This window comes from Nannobrachium achirus (genome assembly GCF_963921795.1).
Source record: "Nannobrachium achirus genome assembly, chromosome: 15".
Classification (NCBI taxonomy): domain Eukaryota; kingdom Metazoa; phylum Chordata; class Actinopteri; order Myctophiformes; family Myctophidae; genus Nannobrachium; species Nannobrachium achirus.
The window spans coordinates 61,845,632-61,869,957 of NC_137822.1; the positions used below are offsets into that span (position 1 = coordinate 61,845,632).

General features: G+C 42.3%; 1 protein-coding gene across 2 annotated transcripts in view; it reads right to left on the reverse strand.

Annotated features, from left to right (window-relative positions):
* LOC308300000 (disabled homolog 2-interacting protein-like) overlaps positions 1-24,326 on the reverse strand; it is a 176,764-nt gene that overhangs the window by 113,542 nt on the left and 38,896 nt on the right. For both annotated transcript variants that reach the window (XM_080743766.1, XM_080743765.1), the window contains exon 2: positions 4,337-4,490. In XM_080743766.1, the coding sequence (XP_080599892.1) occupies positions 4,337-4,490 (154 nt within the window). The remainder of the gene's footprint in view (positions 1-4,336; positions 4,491-24,326) is intronic.

The window sequence follows — 24,326 nt, forward strand, 5'->3', positions numbered from 1 at the left end:
AAGGGGGGGGGACTGAGTTACTAGGGCCCAAGGTGGAGGGGCCCTAGTAACTTTAGCTACTGAAAAATAGCAGATATACAAGCTTGTAGATCTGCTATTTTTGAAAAGTTGTGAAAATGTGTGAAAATCTTTGAAAAAAATTTAAGTGAACATTTGTAACTAAAATTTTGCTCCTGGGGGGGTCCCTGGAACTAAATGTTTTGAGATGGGGGTCCGTGGCCAAATACATATCATCTTGGGGGTCCTTGACATGAAAAAGTTAGAGCACCACTGACATGGGAACATAGGTTTCTTGCACACATTTTCACAATTTTTCAAAAATAGCAGATCTACAAGCTCGCAGCGCGCTGTGAGCTTGTATATCTGCTATTTTTCAATAGTTAACATTCATGGGGGGCCCGCAGTGAATCCTTGTACCCAGGGCCCAGAATTTGGTGTGACGCCCCTGTTGACAGTCACACCTCTTGAATATCAACCAGACAGAGAACATGACGAAGGTCAAAAGATAAACAGTGCAGGCGTGCTTTAAATCCACTTCAATCCTAAGTACTTAAGAGTACAGGAGTCCCCCCCGGGGTCTATAACGGGCCCCCTCCTTTTTCCCCCTCTACACCAAATCTCTTCGCCAGAAAACAGCAGATCTGCAAGCTCGTTGTGGCTTCTAGATCACCTATTTTCGCCAAATGTCACCCCCACCCCGGTCAACCAAGTGACCGTTCTCATATCTTCACTGTCAGGCGGAAACCTTGTATGTCCAAAGCCATTACTTTTCATAAAATGTGGGGAAAAAACATGACATCAAGCTCTGGCTCTGCCTTTTATGCCCATATATTCTATGCCCATATATAGTCGACAATGTGATGTCAGAACAAGCCCATATATGGGCATTCCCAGATCACACTTCGGGCAGTTCAGAAACCCGTCTAACAGTGACATCATCGATGGGGGAATCCAAGCTAATAGAAACTGCAGGCTTTCTATTCCTGGAAAAGTTGCAATGTTATAATGTAAGCCATTGTTCTTGTGATAATAGAAATCTCAACATTCAACAACAAAAAAATCTTGTTAAAAAAAAATCTGCTTATTAACGATGATGTCACTGGCAGACAGGTATTTGAAGGGCCCACAGCCATCCTAAAAGACACAGACCGAGGAGAAAGAAATTGTGCTATATTATCTTGAACATTAGTAGGTCGCATTTACTATCAAACCCTGCACAAAGTGTAAGTAACTCCGTCCGTCCGTCCGTCCCTCCGTCTGTCTGTCACACCTCACACGTCACACTCTTGCCCTGCTCATATCTCCGCAACCGTTGCCCCGATCCATGCCAAATTTGGAACACACGTTCCTTGCCTGCCAAACTACAACCTCCAAGGACCCCCGGAGCTCCAGGGACCCCCAGGTCCCTGGGGGACCCCCAGATGTAAAAAATGACCAAATGTGCTAAACTGACCAAATGACCACCCCACCGGGGCTGCTCACGGGGAATTCCCGGGGACCACAGACTCCTGGTGCTCCAGAACGGATGCAAAAGTGGTGGCGCCCCCAGTGGAGGACCCCCTACACTGCAGCTCACATAAAATGCCGTAACTATTCGTCCGGTACCTATTCGTCCACCTTGCCGGCACGGAGACCCCACCCCTCATTTCTCACATGGCCCTCTTCTAGCGCCACCATGAGGCCGATTCTTGCAAAACACTTTTTTGGACACTGCTCCTACAATTTTTGCCCTAAAATCACGCAAATCGGTACACAGTATGTCTACACTCATCCCATCAACATGAATCTCTCCCATATAGCGCCACCTCCAGGCCGAATTTTAAAAACACATTTTTGGACACTGCTCCTACAGATTTTGCCCTACAATCACGAAAATCACTACACAGTATGTCTACACTCATGTCATCAACATGGATCAGGAAGATTTTGGCAAAACACATTTTTGCCCTATTTGTGGAGATAAGTGACCTACGGTCGCTTATCTCCCGATTAGGGAGCCTTACTGGTATGAAGATACTGGAAAGTTGTGAAGTGGTCCTTTAATCACTTTTACATAAAGATGCAACACGTTGTGAGCTAGTAGATGTTAGTATTGTCAAAAATATCGATTTATCGAAAAGTATCGATTTTGAAAATAGTATCGATTTTCAATATGACTTTTCCGTAGTATTGATAATATCGATACTCAGCTTTTACCTCTCTCGTTGGTTTACACCAACGTTACTTTTATGTGTATGCTTCCTACTTTGGCTTATTCCTAGTTATTTTAAAGGCCTATTTGTACTTAGAATGTGAAAACATCAAAGGCAGGCCTTTGAAAAGTGCACTACCATCTACCTCAAGAAGTTATGTATTTTTCTTTAAATAAAAAAATAAAAATTGCACTAAAATCGCTGTGGTATCGAAAATGGTATCGAGTATCGACCTTTTTTTAAATATCGTATTCAAGTTAGAAATCCAGTATCGTGACAAGCCTAGTAGATGTAGAGGCTATTGTTCCTACTTACAGTAGGTGTTGACACTGCTGTACGATAAAAGGTTGAAATATAGTAAGGGGATTTTATAACCAATCTGCGAAGTAAATCGTTACCAAGAAATTTCTTCACCAATGTGTTTCTAAAGGTGTGTAATAATATGTACTAAAAGGTTGAAATCCAACTCCTGGGGGAAACCTCATAAAAAAAACGATTTGTGTTTGTGTCCCATTAATTTACTATACAGGAAAAAAATACAAAAAATGAATCTGCTTTAAGTAGCATGTGAGGGGTCAAACTAGGGGTTTTTCATGATGCTAAATCCATTCCAACTAAGCATTTGTTTTGCACGAAAAACATTCCTTGGGCTAAAATCGGACCCACAAAACGATGGTTTAGTGATGAATCATCACTTTTCACCGTTTTGTGGGGGCCATTTGTCGCCCATGGAAAGTTTTTCATGCAAAACAAAGGCTTGCAATGGATTCAGCATCATGAAAAAACCCTAGTTTGACCCCTCACATGTTACTTAAAGGAGATTTATTTTCTGTATTTTTTTTCCTGTATAGCAAAGTTAATGGGACACAAACACAAAAAAAAATGTATGAGGTTTCCTCCGGGAGTTGAATTTCAACCTTTTAGTACATATTATTACACACCTTTAGAAACACATTGGTGAAGAAATGTCTTGGTAACGATTTACTTCGCAGATTTTCTTATGTTCCCCTTACTAATATTAAGATAAGAGGTTTCTGCCCGACAGCACCAAGGACATGAGTAGTACCCCTAAGGGTACGGAGAAAATGGAAAAATGGAGGACAAAAAAATCTATTTTACCGTTCCGTTTAATGATGGAACATTGACAGCCTTTGTGCGAAACTGCTGATGGGTAAAGTGCACAACTGCTATTGAACAATAAGCAATACATATTGCTGTTATGCCGTTTTATTCTTGGGAGATATTGATGCCAAAACTTGGACTGGACTCGTACCACGAAATGTTATGGCCACAGTCAAATCCTTATTTGTATAGGTGGGCTGGTTTGTTTCTTTCTGGAACACAGTTCTTATATGACACGATCTATGATTCCCCTATGGGAATTTATAATGCAACTCTAGCGGCAGTGACTCTTAAGCCTCTATCAGAGTCCAGGGTGAAGAGCTATTCACTTCACCGCGTTGTAGTTTCCTAGCTATCACCTAGACTTTGTTATGTATTTTTAGGTGATAGCTAGAAAACTACACTGCGGTGAAGTGAATAGCTCTTCACCCTGGACTCTGATAGAGGCTTTAGACTCCGGTGCTCCATTAAGGCTCTAATGCAGCCTGACAGCGAGTCATAAGTTCAATTCACCCTTTGTCAAGTCCACCCCGTTGTCCCGCCCCTTTCCACACCCATTGGTTGCTTTGTCTTGATGGGACAAAAGCCCTTTCTCTCCACCCACTACCATTGTAATTCAGTAGCTTCTTATAATTGTTTTGTGTAATCAATTCTCATTTTAAACTTGGTTTCAGTAAAAGGGAGCCTTGCAGTTGCAGTATAGTGATTGGGCATGTTTTTAAATGTTTTTATTTCTCCAAAGATTATGTCTTAGCTAATTCAAAATTGAAAAATGGCGGAACCAGGGCGGGACAAGGCAGATAGAGCCTGCTGGTTGGTCGGTCTGGGACCAACGAGAAGGCTGACAAATGGTGAATTCCCGTGCCTGACTGACCTTTGCGACGTGTCACTTCCTGATTCTCTCTCCACTACGCTATGAAAATAAAAGCAAAAGGCCACAACAAAAAATTCGTAAAAAAAAAAACTGAAAATGCAAAAGTTCATAGCATAACATGCTAGCCGTGGCAGGTCTCTCCCCTCACCTCGAAGCAGAAGTCCTGGCCGAGGATGCTGCTGTGGACGGGCTTGATGATGACCTCCTCCTCCATGCTGAGGTCCAGGGCCTCCACAGCACTGCTGGGGCACAGCAACGACTCGTGGGAGCGAGACTCCTTCAGCCTCGGCATCAGATGAGATCTGAGAGAGAGAGAGAGAGGAGAGGAGAGGAAGATGAGTCACCCTGTCTCGATAGAAACCTTGTATCGTTATATCGTTGCTGTCGGGCAGAAACCTCATATCTCCACATTCTACAGTTGTTTCTTTTCTCCCCATAACTGTGGTTCTACCCGATCCCAACATCCCTAGCCCTCTAAGGCCCACTGTTGTAATATTACAACGTTTGTATTTTATCCAAAAAAAGGTTTAAATCATTTTATTTTAGCTCCCCCTACCACCTAAACATCACCATTGGATTCTATTGTTTAGTATTACAATGCCATTGGCCACAATATTTGCATATAAATACCCCCCACAGGGGCTGACATTCACACCCGCTGACATTCCAGAGTTTTGACGAACAACATCTCACTTTTTCATGGAAGCTATTCCTCACAAAAACATAAGTAAAATGCCTGTACTATTTTTTTTGGTGATCATTAGAATGTCTAGAACATGTACATATGTTATTATTGTGAAAAATATCCCCCATATGTAAATTAGAGCATGATTTATGATTTATGATTTATGGCTATAATACCTTACAAAAACATTTTTTTGAAAAAAACATTACATTTTCCTCTTATTAGGACTCCTACAACACCATTGGATTTTTTTCAATTTTTTATTTCAAGTATTTCTATATTTGGGCCTTAGAGGGCTAGTTGAAATGATAATGTTTGAGACCCACTGTAAATGTCAGATAGTAGGGGGCGCCCGCTGGCCTGGTGGGTCAAGGCGCGTACCATATACTAGGCTATGATGCCTGCTGGCGTCGCCGGTTCGATTCCCGATCCGGACGACCTTTGCCACATGTCATTCCCCATCTCTCTCCCCATTTCCTGTCAGTCTACTGTCCTATCGAATAAAGGCATAAAAAGCCCCAAAACAAATCTATTAAAAAAAAGGGAAAAAAAAATGTCAGATAGTAAGTCAGACCACACAGCCAGCAATGTATCAGACGGCAGGGAAAGACTCGCTCGCTGCTCAATCATCACACAACGACGAGAAACTAATGATGCACCTTGTTGAGAAGAGAACAGCTTGTTTCTTCCAGAACCTCTGAGAGGTTCTCGAAAGGAGCTGCCGTTGAGAAATCATTGCACTCGCAGGCAGCCAGCGATTGCAATGATTTTTTTTTTTTTGGAGCTGTGTGAAGCACAGGCTCCCTATACGTGGCCGTGTGGGTCTGTCTGTGTGTGTGTCTGTCTGTCTGTCTGTCTGTGTGTGTCTGTATGTAGCCTGAACTTCCTAAACTTCGGCACGCCACTAGTCCCACAGTTTTGCCACCACACACTCGCGCCATATGTCAAATCGACCGGCTTACTCGGGAATCGTGGGCTATTACTTTTCTAAGAGAAAGGTTCTATAGTTTAATTGATATTAATTTATTAGTGAATTAATTTTCCCCATTGACTTATAATGGGAATCGCAAAAACTCACATTCAATTATTTGTCTCTCGCAAACCATAGGGGCTAGAGTTTCAAGACTTGGAGAGGAGGTTCATAATGATTTCAAGGATTAAATAAAAAATAATTGTGTCATTTGGCCGCATGGTGGCGCCATAACACCCCACTTTACGTTTTGGCCTGTAACTCTTGAACCGTAGGTCGGAAAATTAAAAATATTTTTTCCCTGGATTCCTTGGGTCATGACGCATCTCCCCATATAGGCCACGCCCATTTGCGCCATGATAGATTTTCCGCCATCTTGAATTTTCTCCAAAACACACTTTTTGCTCCTTTTCCTACATATTTTCTTCAAATGTCACAAAAATCGGTACACATGATCCACATGATCCACACACACACACACACACACACACACACACACACACACACACACACACACACACACACACACACACACACACACACACACACATACATACACATACACATACACATACACACACACACACAGCTCCACTTCACACAGGTGTGATTTTTCAATCCCAAATATACAATGCTTTAACAGTTATTGTTGGCTCCTTACGCACCTGCTTGTCAAAAAGTCAAAAAGTGGGACCGAGTTACTAGGGCCCAAGGTACAGGGGCCTGGAATTATTTTATACTTTAGCTATTGAAAAATAGCAGATATACAAGCGCGATATACGAGCTGGTAGATCTGCTATTTTTGAAAAGTCGTGGAAATGTGTGCAAATCTTTGAATATATGTATTTTTTAAGCGAACATGTTTAACTCAAATTTTACATCTGTGGGGGGTCCCTGGAACTAAATATTTTGAGATGGGGGTCCGTGGTCAAATGCATATCATTTTGGGTGTTCTTCGCGTGAAAAGGTTTGAGCACCACTGACAGAAACAGGTCTAAAAAAAAAAACATAGAAGGATTTGAAATATTCAAGGACTTGCATATATGTTCAAGATATTTCAAAAATAGCAGATCTACAAGCTCACAGCGCGACACTAGGTGCCGCGCTATGAGCTTGTATATCTGCTATTTGTCAAGAGTTAAAGCACAAAATAATGCGTTCCCAGTCTAAATGGGTTAACCCCCCCCCCCCCCCCTATGAAGAACATTCAAGGGGGCCCCGCAGTGAATCCTTGTACCCAGGGCCCAGAATTTGGTGCGACACCGCTGAGGTCATCTATCCACTTACCGAGGACCAACAACCGAGCAGCATAAAGCAAGACTCTTAATACAGTAGATGTACTTTATTAATCAGGCACCCTAACTAAACCTTACCTCTACATGTTCCGAACCTCGATATTTTCCTGATTTGAAACCCTAACGCAATTATTTGTTTACCATAAAAACGATACATCTTCTGAGGACCAAGAACATTCAGCCCTCACAAGTATAGAAATACAAGAAAACATGTGCACGCGCGCTAGCACACACACACACACACACACACACACACACACACACACACACACACACACACACACACACACACACACACACACACACACACACACACACACACACACACACACACACACACACACACACACACACACACACACACACACACACACACACCTTCTCAAATGGCAAGCTTGTTTTGTAAAATGATACAAACAGCCGTTGTAAGCAAAGGGATGTTGTCACAGGTGACTGGCAGCCCGAGGCTGCCATTTATCATAAACTAGGCTCCGTCGCTCACCGATAACGGACGAGAACAGTCTGCGACAAGCTCTTTGTGGTCAACAATTTCAATCCAAATTATTTCGTTGTGTCTCTGCTTTGTCGTCCCTTTCAATTTCACTGGTTTATATCGCTGCATCCAAACGTATCCCAAATTGGAGTCATACGTCACAGTTATGTCATAACCAACGGTTCCCAAACTGGGGGGTCCCCACAGGATTTCGGGGCATCCCAGATGATTACCTTACATTGTTTTCTCACTCAACAGTAAGTAAAAGTGTATACAGGGTATCTACACATTGCTAAAGGTACAATTGTAAAGTGCATTGGATAAAGGTGCTGTATAAATTCACACTTTATTTACCATTTAAGAGATTACATTCACCCACCCATTCACACACACATTCATACAACAATGGCGGAGGAAACCATGCAAGGATACGACCTGCTCATCCGGAGCAATTAGGGGTTCAGAGTCTTGCTCAAGGATACTTTGACACTAACTCAGGGGGAGCCCGGGATTGAACTGGGAACTGTGAGCTGTATATAGGGCAAGGGTCTTCAACAGGGGATCCGGGACCCCTAGGGGGCCCTCAGAGTTACTATAGGGGGTCCTCCAAGTCTCTGTTTGATATAATCTTTTTTTTTTCTCCTTTTTTTATATTAACCACTTGAACCCTAGCGTCCATATTCTGAGCACTTTGGCCAAAAATAGCAGATCTACAGGCTCACAACGCCTCGTGCTGTGAGGCGTTGTGAGCTTGTAGATCAGCTATTTTTGGCAAAGAGGTTTGGTGTAGAGGCAAAAAAGATCAGACTAAGTCCAGAGTGAAAGGTCAAGTTAAGTATTGACAGTTCAAGTGGTTAAATATCTGAAAACACAAATTGACATGAATCCAAAATACACTGATGATTGTGCTGTCAAACAATGAAACTATATGGAATCTATGAACAGGTTGTGGGGGTCCCCGTTTCATCTCTCTTTCAACTAAGGGGGTCCTTGGCCTGAAAACGTTAAAGACCCCTGATATAGGTTTAAGTGGTACAACTGATTTAGATTTCTATGTAACTTTGTATTCACTATATGGTATACTGAAAATAGTATGGTCATGTGATATGTCATGTGACTCTCTATCCTATAAAAGGAAGACAATGACTAATGATTTTCACCTGATGAAGGCCAGTTGATGGCCGAAACGTCGTCTAACTTTATGTTTTAAATAAACACTGTGGAGCATTGAGCTGTGTGCGGACCTCCATTCTTTAATCTCATGTCAACCTGAGCCCAGCACCAGCACTTGGAAAGGATGTGCGCATCATCTTGTTCTTTTAACTGATTTAGATGCAATATATTGCCTAATTTAGCCGGGGACCCCCTGGCACCTCATCAAGTACAAGGACCCCACTTTGAGAGCCACTGGCCTACTGGCAGGATGATGACCATCCAGGGAGAGAGAGGCCAGCGTAATGAGAGAAAATATTGTTTTAATGACGCCTCCATAGAGAGGCCCGGACACTAATCCATTGTGCATCGTGCGCGTGGGTCGGCGTGGACTAAAATATCACCATTCACCGGCTAAGCGGCGGCAGCAGCTATAATGGCACATTATCAACTGCAGCCCGTCCGCCGCTGCTAAATCCACTTCCCCCAGTGTGAAAACGGACAACGGTCTGAGCTCTCTCTACTTTTATCTCTCTCTCCATCTTCCATTCTCTCCTTCTCTCTCTTTCTCTCTCTATCTCCCTCTCTCGACACCAACGACACCACCAAGCATGAATAAACAATTTTAGATATATATATAAGACAAATTGCACACCTTGCACCCTGAACAAATGTATACAAATACATCCTCTCAAAATAAAGATATTTGCGTTTCACGACGGCCGGTTATTCAACCCATTTAGGCCTAGAATTATTGAATGCTTTAAGCAGTGAAAAATAGCAGATATACAAGCTCACAGCGCGGCACCGAGTGCCGCGCTGCAAGCTTGTAGATCTGCTATTTTTTTTTTTTAAGTTGTGAAAATGTGTGCAAATCTTTGAATATATGTATTTTTAAAGCGAACGTTTGTAACTCAAATGTTGCTTCTGGGTGGTCCCTGGAACTAAATATTTTGAGATGCGGGTCCGTGGCCAAATAAATATCAGTTTGGGGGTCCTTCACATGAAAAAGTTTGAGAACCACTGACATAGTAGTCTCTCAAGAACAGACTAACTGAGCTCCAGTTAGATGAAAAGGACCTTTTCTTTGACGATGGCTAACCAGATTGCTGACATAGAAACATAGTTTTTTTTTCTTCAAAAGACACTTATAGAATCGGGTCAAAATTCTAATTTTCACGATTTTTCAAAAATAGCAGATAATAAGCTCGCAGCGCGGCACTCGGTGCCGCGCTGTGAGCTTGTATATCTGCCTATTTTTCAATAGTTAAAGCATAAAATAATGATACACAATAATGTGTACCCGTTCTGAATGGGTTAAATGACCCGTTATTTTAAATGCTCGTCTTTTTCAACTGAAACCCGCACATGTCCCTTCTCCCTTTGCAATGGACCATAACCACCGCGTTTTCAACCCACGGTTAAGTCGTTTAGAAAAAGGTACGACGCTCCAGAGAGCCTCTTTAGCCTATACCGCAAACCACAGCTGTAAGGGGCTGGCTGGCGGGAGTGTCTTTATGCCTCATAGCTCTGTTCCGTGATTGGCTGGCCGGGTACCGGGCAGAACAGAGGGAGTCAAATGAGGTGGAGCTATCCAGCAGTAGCAGCGGCAGCAGCACCGGGGCCTAGCTCATTTAGGCCGAGAACGCATCATCACTTTAGCGGTTGTTTTATGATTTAGCTATTGAAAAATAGCAGATATACAAGCTCACAGCGCGGCACCGAGTGCCGCGCTGCGAGCTTGTAGATCTGCTATTTTTGAAAAATCTTGAAAATGGGTGTCTTTGAATATTTTTAACCCAATTCTTTAAAAGTCTTCTAAATCCTTCTAAGGTTTTTGGAAAAAAAGGCATGTTTCTACGTCAGCGGTTCTCAAACGTGGGTGCATCTCTCCATTCCGACATGTCTCCTTTCCGACAGACACTAACCCTATCTCTTACCCTAACCCTAACCTCTATGGAAGTGTTGCCACTCCAACAATAAGAAGTCACTGTCCGAGTGGCGACATTTCGGAATGGAGAGAGCCCCCCCCCCCCCCCCCCCCCCTCAAACGTTCAATGCCAACAACCCCCAAAATGATATGCACTTAGCCATGGACCCCCCCCATCTCAAAATATTTAGTTCCAGGGACCCCCAGAAGCTACATTTGAGTGCTGAGACCTCAGCATCAATATTCCTCAGCCCCGACCCTGACAGCCTGAAGAGCTCCCCCCACGAGACAGGGATTCTAGTTCTACACTGCAAACCCGATGAGGAGGACGTTGCAGCGCTCGCTCACGCCTCCCATAAGTGGGAACTTTGTCAATCAGTGTTGCCCAGTCTGCTTATTATAAGCAGACTTTGGGAATGCCGTTTTTTTCCCTAAATGTTTAAATCAGTGGTTCTTTTTTGTTTTTTCTTTTTCTTGGGAGGGGGGGGGGGGGGGGGGTCCCCAGTTAAAATATGTGACCCAGCATAGCAGAGGGGCAGTCATTTCGGAAAGCAACATTTTTTCTAAAATGTGATAAAGCCACAAAAGCATTTCATAAATATCAGGCTACATTTCACTTAAACGCCAGAGCTTAACTCTGCATGTAAATAAGACTTTTTGGAGCTGTGTGCAGCTCCCTATAGACAACATTCCTGGCCGATTGCAGGAGGGAGGCCCCGCCCCCAAGTCGAAAGGGAACTTCCGGGTTCTCTCTGTCAGGCATGCATATAAACGTGTTGCCAAGTCAATTTATTTACCTAAACTATCTTGTTTTTTTGCTTATTTATATTGCAAGAGTTGGCTTGTTTATTTCTCTCACAAATTTTGGCAACACTGCCCAGCGCTGCAGTAAAAGATTATGACAATGAACTGAAAGGGTTAAACCAACGGAGGTTTTTTTTTCCAGCTGTCAGCTAGATGGTGCGGTGCGGTCATGGTCTCTTGATATGCAAGCCACCGCTATCTTCGATGTTTTTATTCTATCTACACCAGTTAATAGTATTGATGACATCCTTAACATATCCTAAACTCAGCAAACTCCCCAGAGAAGCAGCACGACTCACAACAACAACAACAACAACAACAACAAGGTAAAACTCTCATGCTAGCTAATTAGCATTGTTAGCTACGATCTTTTACTGTATGGTGACTACTACTCTTGTTACAACTAAGTAAAAGTTATTTTCACTTGTGACAACACAACATTGATTATAATTGAAATAAAAGCTCTTCGCTGTTGTGTCTGTTGTATCTGTGAATGCAATTGTTTTCTGTCTTTCAGACCTGTACTGTACGTCCATGCAGGACCAATGAAGCCAGATGTGAGGGTCGAGATCTCCTCATCATATTTATTGCAATAAAATATTTATACACACTTTTCTTTGACTTGTCCATGCCTTTTTTTTAACTGTTGAGGGTTTCAAATGTTGTACTGTATATTGTGTTATTGAGATAAGGAATGTTCCCAATGATGCTTTGAAGGAATGCTTTTAAACACTTGTCATTTTCAATTAATCCAGTTTGTTTTTGTATCTATTAAAGCCAAATGTATTCATTGTTTTGACGTGACAGTTTAGGATTAAATGAGCATTAAATATGAATGGATATTTATATTGCCTTGATTAGGATTAAATCGATGATTTACAGTGATATAGTGAAATGAACACAGCATAGGATGCACATAATAGGTGGGCTAATGTGTATTATGTCTATTCTGGAGTGGGTTGAGTTGTTGACAGGCCTATTTGTAAAAACATTAATGCATATCACACAACACAAGCCAACTGTGACTTCATGGTGACATCCCAGAAGAGTGGAGAATGGAGAAGATGACGTTTGACATGATCAACCAGCGTTCTGAAGGGAAAAGGTTTGCTAGCTAGAATCATACAACATTCGCTTCCATGAAATACTGATTAGGTTCAATGCTTGCTTTCAAATACACAAATCTGTTTATTTGTAGGCCTATATCAATTCAATTCAAAGGAGCTTTATTGGCATGAGAAGACATGTTTATATTGCCAAAGCAAGTGTCAAATAAAATAAAAACAGTTTAAAATGGCGAACATATAATATGACATGCAGTTGGAGGGAGTACAGCATTGTGTAAAAAGCTATGTCGCATTGTGACATTTTATATATATATACAGGGTATAAAGCTTTTGAAACAATTTAAATAGCGTTATTTTTTAAGAAGTTTGCATATGAAAAAAGGTAGTTTCATGACAGTACACTAGTACAAGGTCAACTAAAAGCATACGCCCAAGAAAGCCTATGGCATTGTTTCAATTGAGATCTCTTTTTTTTTCCTCCAACTCATAACATTGAATGACGGCAGAACGGGTGTGTATCGTCACAACTCATTTATTTATCAGCAGAGTGGATGAGTGTTGCCATTAAGTGACATTGTTAACATAAGTTACAAAGTAAAATTACAAAGTAAAACAATCCCGTCTCATTAGTTAAGAGGAGAATCAGATCAGATGAACGTAAACAGGAAATCGCGCTACGATCAAGCCCAAAAAAGGGCTTCCGGTCGGAAGTAGGGGGCGTGGCCAGGCATGTTGTCTATACGTGGCCGTGTGGGTCTGTGTGTGTGTCTGTCTGTCTGTCTGTGTGTCTGTGTGTGTGTATGTAGCCTGAACTTCCTAAACTTCGGCACGCCACTAGTCCCACAGTTTTGCCACCACACACTCGCGCCATATGTCAAATCGACCGGCTTACTCGGGAATCATGGGCTATTACTTTTCTAAGAGAAAGGTTCTATAGTTTAATTGATATTAATTTATTAGTGAATTAATTTTCCCCATTGACTTATAATGGGAATCGCAAAAACTCACATTCAATTATTTGTCTCTCGCAAACCATAGGGGCTAGAGTTTCAAGACTTGGAGAGGAGGTTCATAATGATTTCAAGGATTAAATAAAAAATAATTGTGTCATTTGGCCGCATGGTGGCGCCATAACACCCCACTTTACGTTTTGGCCTGTAACTCTTGAACCGTAGGTCGGAAAATTAAAAATATTTTTTCCCTGGATTCCTTGGGTCATGACGCATCTCCCCATATAGGCCACGCCCATTTGCGCCATGATAGATTTTCCGCCATCTTGAATTTTCTCCAAAACACACTTTTTGCTCCTTTTCCTACATATTTTCTTCAAATGTCACAAAAATCGGTACACATGATCCACACACACACACACACACACACACACACACACACACACACACACACACACACACACACACACACACACACACACACACACACACACACACACACACACACACACACACACACACACACACAGAGCTCCACTTCACACGGGTGTGATTTTTAAATGAATGTGAAGAGAAACCTCACATTTTGCAGTATTTCTGCATGACATAACATAACTATAAGCCATATCTACAAAACTGTAGGGTCAATCTTCACAACCAATATATCATTTTGTAGCTATGATTCCCAGCTTTCAAATGAAATGATAAAATTAAAAAAAAGGTTGAAGACCACTGCATTACAACATCATCAGGCTGACCGACTTTGGAAGCGCATATCAGTCATCATGGGAAGTTCTGGTGTTAGGGTAAAAGCAAAGTGTCATGTCAACACCACGGTGAACAGGGTGTAACTGTGAGCACAGTGCCAAAAGTACATCCTGCTTACATAGTCGGCTAGGAGGTCTTGACAGTGCAGCGGAATCTTTGCCCTGCCACACTGGCTGTTGTGTTGACCCCTGCGGCTGGTGGTGGACTGGGTGTCTAGACATGTTTTGGTCAAAAGCTTTGCCATACATTGGTTGTGTTCGCATTTGGTGGTCATTAAAAGTCCCCGTCCACATCTATCATGGACGGCATGGTTTATATACTCATGAAAATAATTTCTGTTCAATAAATGTATTGCGACCGTCTGGTCGCAGTTACTATCAAAACCTCCACCGGCTGTCCGTCCGTCAGTCTGTCTGTCAGTCACGTCACACTTTTCCCCTAATCATATCTCCGCCACTGTTGCCCCTATCCATGCCAAACTTTGCACACACACTCCCTGGCTGCTAAACCACTACCCCCACCCCTCATTTCTCACATGGCCCTCTTCTAGTGCCACCCTGAGGCCGATTCTTGCAAGACACATTTTTTGGACACTTTAAATGTGGGAAGGGTCACAAAATAACACTTTATGTTTACACTTTACAGTGTTTGCTACAAAGGAATGTGACCCTGCGCTGCACTGTACGGTTGCACTAATAGCTGTGATTGTTAGTGGACAGGACATACAACTTCAGGGGGTGGGGGTTACGCCCCTTTAATTTTGCGTTTCAGTACATTACGCCGGTCTATCTCGTGCTATATCTGCACATGCACGGTCTCTTGCGTAGTAACCCCACGGCAGCCAAGTTTGTCGGAGGTTTAAGTGCTTAGACGCCTTCATGGAGCCTGGAATTTGATACTGTATCAGATTCCAGACCAAGAGAGACTATCAGATGGGCTATTTTTTTTTCTTTCTTTTTTACAGGCAGGGGCGTCAATTGGGTATGGCAGGGGTATGCAGCTGCCATACCCTGGGTCCAGGGGAGGGGGGAAATAAAAGTTACTTTTAAATATAAATCCATGAATGTCTCTTTGTGTATCTGTTCTGGTTATTATGTTGTTAAATTACAGTAAAATAACTACAAATGCAACATTTTACAAAATGGTCACTTTAACAAGGTATTATAATTAGATTCTCCCCATCTTGTTCCCAGGTTCTGCAGGTCAGCTGCACAGGTGCAATTCATTCATGTTAATTGTGGCACATTTACTAACATGCCAACTTTGAAAGTTTAGCTGCACTTGAACAACCGTTCCAGGCTGCCATGTCCAGACCAAGAAGAAACCGTTAGAAAACAGGGGGAAAAATAGAATGTACTTCTTAAAATAAATGTATCATGCCTGTTGCTAAGGTGTGGCAACATGACTGGTGTCTTGCACGCGTGCAAAACACCAGTCATGTTGCCATACCTTAGCGTTTTCTGAACTGACGCCACTGTTTACGGGAAGTACAGACTATAGTGGACCAGGTCCTGACTCCTGGGTGCGGTCCAGACTCACTCTGAACCCATTACTCCCGTCTCGCTCGCCTCTCCTAAATGGATTTCTATTGAACGGGGGAGAGGTAGCCGGCCTGGTAGCAGAAGCTGAACAGCATGCACGTGCACACATAGACATCAAAGGGGGCTTGAGCCCCTGCCCTTTAACACTTCCACTCTGACTGCATTGATCAGTCAAATTGACAGGTAAATTCTCTCCCTTTTGGCCCAGGAGAGCAACACCTCCTCCCCTGCTGCCAGCGGGGGTTCTATTGTCTTCCAAATGTGAATTAGCATTTCAACTGACCTCTCAAATGGGGAGCGCAAAAGGTGTGAAATTCTCTCCTTGATTCTGGGAGGGGGAGGAATGGGTGAGACATGTCTTTATGACCGATAACTAACAGTCAGAGTGGTATAATGGTATATTATTTCATACTTAGGAAACGTTTCAGAAGGGGGGGGGGGGGGGGGGGGAGGGATGAGAACATATGTCTTGAGTATTTAGGAAAAGTCATGGATGGGGACATTTCTGAGACCTTCACAGGGAGAGTTATTGCACTTTGCGATCTCAAAATCAGTCAAAATGACCTGTTAGTCAACCGTGTGTTAACCCTTCTTTAAAAAGTGCCCTCTCCAGTCCATGAATGCAGTTTTTACTATGGTGAAAGAAATGCAAATGCCCTCTTTCCATGCCATACCTGAAGGCAGCATTCACGAGAATCGCCTTGTCCAAACTCTCCTGAACTTGAATGCAGCATCTTATGCTGAAAGAATTGCCCTCTCTCTGTGTAGAAATCCATGCCGTTACGCCACACCTCCAGCATTGACTTGATAATGCTTAGTTCGGTGTGGTATCAAGCACCGAAAATAGCCGAACTCCAAGCTCACAACGCGTCGCAGCGCGACGCGTTGTGAGCTTGGGAGGTCTGCTATTTTCGATATTTCCACCAAAAGGCCCCTTTTAGAAATGTCAGCCCCTGCCTCTCTAGCATTCTCTGCACGTCCCTGCTGAACAGTGTGGCTGTGGCTGGCAGACCGCGGAACAAAGATTCCTAAATGAGTCACCGGTGTATTCTGAGAAGAGGCCCCACATTAGTAGGTTGATACCAGCGCTGGGACTAGTTACTGCCACGGTATACACTCCTGAATGTTGATGCAACCCTTGAGTGTGTGCAAAACGGAGCAGAGATGAAAGAAGAGATATCGTGTGTTTCCTCAAACTGTACCTAGGGCGTAGGGGTGTAACGATACATTTTAATAGCGATGTCGATACTTATCACGATACATGGTTGACGATACGATACATGGACGATATTGGTTCATTCATGGCGCTACGGTACGATTCGATTCAATGATTTAACATTGATATTGTAACTATTTAGCAAAGAAATTAAATCTGTGTGAAAGGTGTGGATAGTGCAGGTTTTTAAGGGAAACATGTATTATTATGGATATAAATGAGTAAACACAGTGATTATCTGCCAAATACATGGACATTGTATATTGACAAACCTGCACCTTGACATGAACCCAGAGATTACACACATTTATCGATAGACCAGTGTAGCTATATGGAAAGGAAAAGTAATTAAACCCCTCCTTTTCATTTTTTTCTTCTTAAAAATGCTAAATACAATGGACAAAATAACATTGATAGTGGAAATAGAGGATCCACAAGCTCACAACGCATCGTGGCACGTGAGCTTGTAGGTCTGCCATTTCCACTATTTTTGAACATTTTTGAAAATAATGACAAAGTAATTGCGATTAGACAATTATTGCGACCAAAGGTCACAGTTTACCATGAGAAATGTGACAGCATGTCCGCGTCCGTGTAGACGTGTGTGTACACATTTTTACAGTCTATGGGTTGGTTCCCTTGACACATCACTGTGACATCACAGGTGACATCACCTATGTAAAAGTTCATATATGGGGATTCCCCAGAATCCCGTTTATGCCCATGTATGAAGATCCCTGATGTCATCAATATATATATATATATATATATATATATATATATATATATCACTGTCAAGATGGCCAAGGCATGGCCCATATCTGTGTGGCTCGTTCAGATAGGGATCTCCATGTATGGGCATGAAATATATTGTATGTTGTGATGTCATGGGACCTCGCCATGTCGCCCTGAGGCGTCTTACTAGTCTAATAATTGTGACAACAAGCCTAACTGTACTCTTCACTGCACAACTGCCCCCCAACCCCCTTCCCCTTTCCACATTCCCTCTAACTCCGACCGTTCCGTCAGTGACACAAGGCCCCAACCTTTTTAACCCATTTAGGCCTAGAATTATTGAATGCTTTAGCTATTAAAAAATAGCACATATACAAGCGCACAGAGCGAGTGCCGTGCCGTGTCTTGAGTATTTAGGAAAAGTCATGGATGGGGACATTTCTGAGACCTTCACAGGGAGAGTTATTGCACTTTGCGATCTCAAAATCAGTCAAAATGACCTGTTAGTCAACCGTGTGTTAACCCTTCTTTAAAAAGTGCCCTCTCCAGTCCATGAATGCAGTTTTTACTATGGTGAAAGAAATGCAAATGCCCTCTTTCCATGCCATACCTGAAGGCAGCATTCACGAGAATCGCCTTGTCCAAACTCTCCTGAACTTGAATGCAGCATCTTATGCTGAAAGAATTGCCCTCTCTCTGTGTAGAAATCCATGCCGTTACGCCACACCTCCAGCATTGACTTGATAATGCTTAGTTCGGTGTGGTATCAAGCACCGAAAATAGCCGAACTCCAAGCTCACAACGCGTCGCAGCGCGACGCGTTGTGAGCTTGGGAGGTCTGCTATTTTCGATATTTCCACCAAAAGGCCCCTTTTAGAAATGTCAGCCCCTGCCTCTCTAGCATTCTCTGCACGTCCCTGCTGAACAGTGTGGCTGTGGCTGGCAGACCGCGGAACAAAGATTCCTAAATGAGTCACCGGTGTATTCTGAGAAGAGGCCCCACATTAGTAGGTTGATACCAGCGCTGGGACTAGTTACTGCCACGGTATACACTCCTGAATGTTGATGCAACCCTTGAGTGTGTGCAAAACGGAGCAGAGATGAAAGAAGAGATATCGTGTGTTTCCTCAAACTGTACCTAGGGCGTAGGGGTGTAACGATACATTTTAATAGCGATGTCGATACTTATCACGATACATGGTTGACGATACGATACATGGACGATATTGGTTCATTCATGGCGCTACGGTACGATTCGATTCAATGATTTAACATTGATATTGTAACTATTTAGCAAAGAAATTAAATCTGTGTGAAAGGTGTGGATAGTGCAGGTTTTTAAGGGAAACATGTATTATTATGGATATAAATGAGTAAACACAGTGATTATCTGCCAAATACATGGACATTGTATATTGACAAACCTGCACCTTGACATGAACCCAGAGATTACACACATTTATCGATAGACCAGTGTAGCTATATGGAAAGGAAAAGTAATTAAACCCCTCCTTTTCATTTTTTTCTTCTTAAAAATGCTAAATACAATGGACAAGTAGGTAGTATCGATACAATCGGTTCTTTGCACTGCCGATTCGATACGATACAAAATCAAACGATACGATTCGATCTGTTTTCATTTCGATTTACTTCGATTTTTTAAGTTAAAAACGATAGTTCGATGCAGTTACCATATCGTTACACCCCTACTAGGGCGGTCATGATTATGGCATTTTACATGCCGATTATTTGTCACCCAAATGATTGTGATTTAATGTGATTTAATTGTGTTTGTCGTTAACAAATACATTTCTGTTTGACTTGTAGGCTTTGAAGTTGCACATGGCAGATACGACGCATAACCTAAACATACAAAGAAATGACCGATAACTTTATACTTTATATGTTAAAAAATAACATTGATAGTGGAAATAGAGGATCCACAAGCTCACAACGCATCGTGGCACGTGAGCTTGTAGGTCTGCCATTTCCACTATTTTTGAACATTTTTGAAAATAATGACAAAGTAATTGCGATTAGACAATTATTGCGACCAAAGGTCACAGTTTACCATGAGAAATGTGACAGCATGTCCGCGTCCGTGTAGACGTGTGTGTACACATTTTTACAGTCTATGGGTTGGTTCCCTTGACACATCACTGTGACATCACAGGTGACATCACCTATGTAAAAGTTCATATATGGGGATTCCCCAGAATCCCGTTTATGCCCATGTATGAAGATCCCTGATGTCATCAATATATATATATATATATATATATATATATATATATATCACTGTCAAGATGGCCAAGGCATGGCCCATATCTGTGTGGCTCGTTCAGATAGGGATCTCCATGTATGGGCATGAAATATATTGTATGTTGTGATGTCATGGGACCTCGCCATGTCGCCCTGAGGCGTCTTACTAGTCTAATAATTGTGACAACAAGCCTAACTGTACTCTTCACTGCACAACTGCCCCCCAACCCCCTTCCCCTTTCCACATTCCCTCTAACTCCGACCGTTCCGTCAGTGACACAAGGCCCCAACCTTTTTAACCCATTTAGGCCTAGAATTATTGAATGCTTTAGCTATTAAAAAATAGCACATATACAAGCGCACAGAGCGAGTGCCGTGCTGCGAGCTTGTAGATCTATTTGCAAAAGTTGTGAAAACGTGTGCAAATCTTTGAATATACTGTATTTTCAAAGCGAACGTTTGTAACTCAAATTTTGCTTCTGGGTGGTCCCTGGAACTAAATATTTTGAGATGCGGGTCCGTGGCCAAATAAATATCCGTTTGGGTGTCCTTCACATGTTTGAGAACCACTGACATAGTCTCTCAAGAACAGACTAACTGAGCTCCAGTTGAATCGAAAAGGACCTTTTCTTTGACGATGGCTGGCCATCAAAAAAATTTAGAAGGATTAAAAAAAAAACTTATAGAATCGGGTGAAAAGTCAAATTTTCACGAATTTTCAAAAATAGCAGACCTACAAGCTCGCAGCGCGGCACTCGGTGCCGCGCTGTGAGCTTGTAGATCTGCTGTTTTTCAATAGTTAAAGCATAAAATAATGATACAATGTGTAGCCGTTCTAAATGGGTTTTTAATTACACACTGTTTTTGACTGCAGGGCTTAATATAGCCTCTTCGTGTGGGGAGCAGACTGCAAGTTTCTGGGGCTGGTCAAATCTGTGCTCTAATTCCTGCACAGCGTCTAAAATATTTAGATGGCCGAGAATGAAACTAGAGCAGTGGGATGAAATGTGGATGCATGTGGTGGTGATGATGGGGAGAGGAGGAGGAGGAGAGGAGAGTGGGTCGAGTGTTTGCTGAGTGGGGGGAGAGAGGGTCCGTCTAGCAGGGTTGTTAGGGTTACTTTTAAAAAGGAATCCCCTACAGTTACAAATTACTTGCAAAGAAAATGTAGTCAGTAATGTAACAATTTAAAAAGTAACTACTAGTTACTTTCAGTTACTTTTGGATTACTGTTAAGCAAAACTCTCTAATTAAATAAAACACGTTTTACCATTGATAACTTGACAAGAATATTGAGCCAATGAAATTAGGAAAAGGACAACAGAATTTTACTTAAGCGAAGTGTCATTACTTTATGCTGATTCGACTTGATTATTTTATTGTTTGGCGTTATAAATTATTTGTAAAATTGATGAGGGCAAGGGGAGAATGTAATCCAGCATGGAACACCCATCATTCAGATCCGTTACTGTAATCCAGATTACATATTTTAAAATGTAACCTGAGACTTTACAAGTTACCTGTTTTTTGTAATCTGATTATGTAATCCCGTTACATGTAATCCGTTACTTAACAACCCTGCCGTCTAGGAACCACACGGTTGCTGGTTCAACGCTCGTCTCGCCCCCAGCTGAGGTGTCAAAGTGTCCCTGAGCAAGAACCCTTAAAGCAGGGATCTTCAACAAGGGGTCCCCTAGGGGGTCCTCAGAGTTACTACAGGGGGTCCTCCAAATCTTTGTGATACTGTAGAATCATTATTTCAAATTAACAACTTGAACTTTCGCATCCCTAATCTGAGGAGAACAGGCATGTGTAAAAGAGGCTAAATACGTCTTTTTAGACACAATAAGCCCATTTCCCAAGATGCACCGCATCTTTCATGCGCAGATAAGCCTCTATCAGAGTCCAGGGTGAAGAGCTATTCACTTCGCTGCGTTGTAGTTTCCTAGCTATCACCTAGGCTTTGTTATGTATTTTTAGGCGATAGCTAGAAAACTACACCACGTGAAGTGAATAGCTCTTCACCCTGGACTCTGATAGAGGCTTAAGTGTTATTGTAAAAAAAATCGCCGGCTTATTGTGTCTAAAAAGACACTTGCATGCATGCCCCCAACCACTGAAATCAAGGTAATTAAAATTTCTAAAACGGCAGAAAGAAGTAAATGAAAACATGTTAACACATATGGTGCCAACCCCGAGTTTCCCGAGTTTGGGCCGTTTTTGAAAAAAAAAAAAAATCTTTTTTTCAAAAAAAAAATTAAAAAAAACTTTTTTGGACCTCCAGAAATGTGTTAGGCATGATCGCGATCGCGAAATTGCATGTTTAACCCCCATACCAACCCATTCTTTCAAACATGGCAGCCATGTTTGTTTACATCTGAAGAAAACATAATGGCTCATAAATCATGAATGCCTGAACGGATTTCCAAGCGGATTTTTTTGTTTGAAAGCTGTGAACAGCCTGCACACACGTGGTGCATCATCTAGGCATGGGCGTGCACTTTTTACACAATTGCACAATTACATGGAAGTCTATGGTAACCATGGCAACGCGAGACATTGGCCGGAAAAAAATCACTGCAACATAAGTGTTAACACTCATGTAAAAAAAACAAAGTTGTCCTTTAATCCCCAAATACGTGTTGCGCTCACCAGAACCATCTGAGCAGCTATCTGCCGGGTAAAGCAGTAAAAAGAAAAAATCCCTCCCCTGGGGATGTCGTGGAAAGATGACCCAACTGACCCACGCAAGGAGAAGGAATAAGACAAGGTTTCATTTGAAGAAGGTCCTCACAGCAGCAGGGGCGTCACAAGGGGGGGGATTTGGACTGAGTTACCAGGGCCCAAGGTGGAGGGGCCTTCATTATTTAATACTATTGAAAAATAGCAGATATACAAGCTCACAGCGTGGCACCGAGTGCCGCACTGCGAACTTGTAGATCTGCAATTTTTTTGAAAAGTCGTGAAAATGTGTGCAAATCTTTCAATATATGTACTGTTTAAGCAAACATTTGTAACTCGAATTTTGGGGGTCCTTCACATTAAAATATTTGAGCACCAATGACATAGAAACATAGGTTTTTCCAAAAAAAACCTTAGAAAATGTTGAAACATTCAAAGACTTGCACAAATGTTCACGATTAAAAAAAAATTGCAGATCTACAAGTTCGCAGCGCGGCACTCGGTGCCGCGCTGTGAGCTTGTAGATCTGCTATTTTTCAATAGTCAAAGCACAAAATGTGAGTGAATCCTTGTACCCAGGGCCCAGAATGTGGTGGGACACCCCTGCACAACAGCACCCTGACACCCCAGCCCTACTGCTTGCTAGGCTGAAAGGACCGCCAAGTCGCTCTCTCTCTCTCCTCTCCCTCTCTGCCCCAAGAACTCCCAACATGGCTCTAACAAAGCCCTTTGAAGAACCATTCCAAACATAGAGGGAGGAGGGAGGGACATCCAAGACAGTGGAGAGGATGACAGCTGTTGGCCAAAAGACAAAGGAGACCACACTGACACCTTAGCCTGGGGCTTACTGTACGCACAGCAAGCAGAGGGCTTCTTCTGGGACAAGACATAAGTTACACCATGGCAGATGTTTCTAGAATAGATGACAACGAAAAGGCTTAACCCATCGAGACCAGGAATTATGTTATACTTTAGCTATGGAAAAATAGCAGATGTACAAGCTCACAGCGGGGTTGTATATCTGCTATTTTTTTTTTAATCAAATTTGAATATATATAGTTTTCAAAGCAAACTTCTGTAACTCAAATATTTACTTCTGGGGGGGGGGGGGTCCCTGGAACAACACATTTTGAGATGGGGGTACGCAGCCAAATACACGTCATTTTGGGGGCCCTTGACATGAAAAAGTTTGAGAACCACTGATTTAGAACGGGGACTGCCCATAAGTCTGAAATCTCATTAGTCCGAATTTAGTTAGGGTTAGGTTTTTGGGTTAGGTTTAGGCAAGTTTTACTGAGGTTAGGGTTAGGTTTAGGCATAGTTTTACTGAGGTTAGGGTTAGGATTTGGGTTAGGTTTATACATAGTTTTACTGAGGTTAGGGTTAGGATTTGGGTTAGGTTTAGGCATAGTTTTACTGAGGTTAGGGTTAGGATTTGGGTTAGGTTTAGGCATAGTTTTACTGAGGTTAGGGTTAGGTTCAGTATTTTTCACCAGATTCTGACTAATGTGATGTAGGAACGATGAGATTTCGGACCAATGCCATGGCCTTTAGAAGAAGGATTTGGCACTTAAAGAATCCTGTCAAT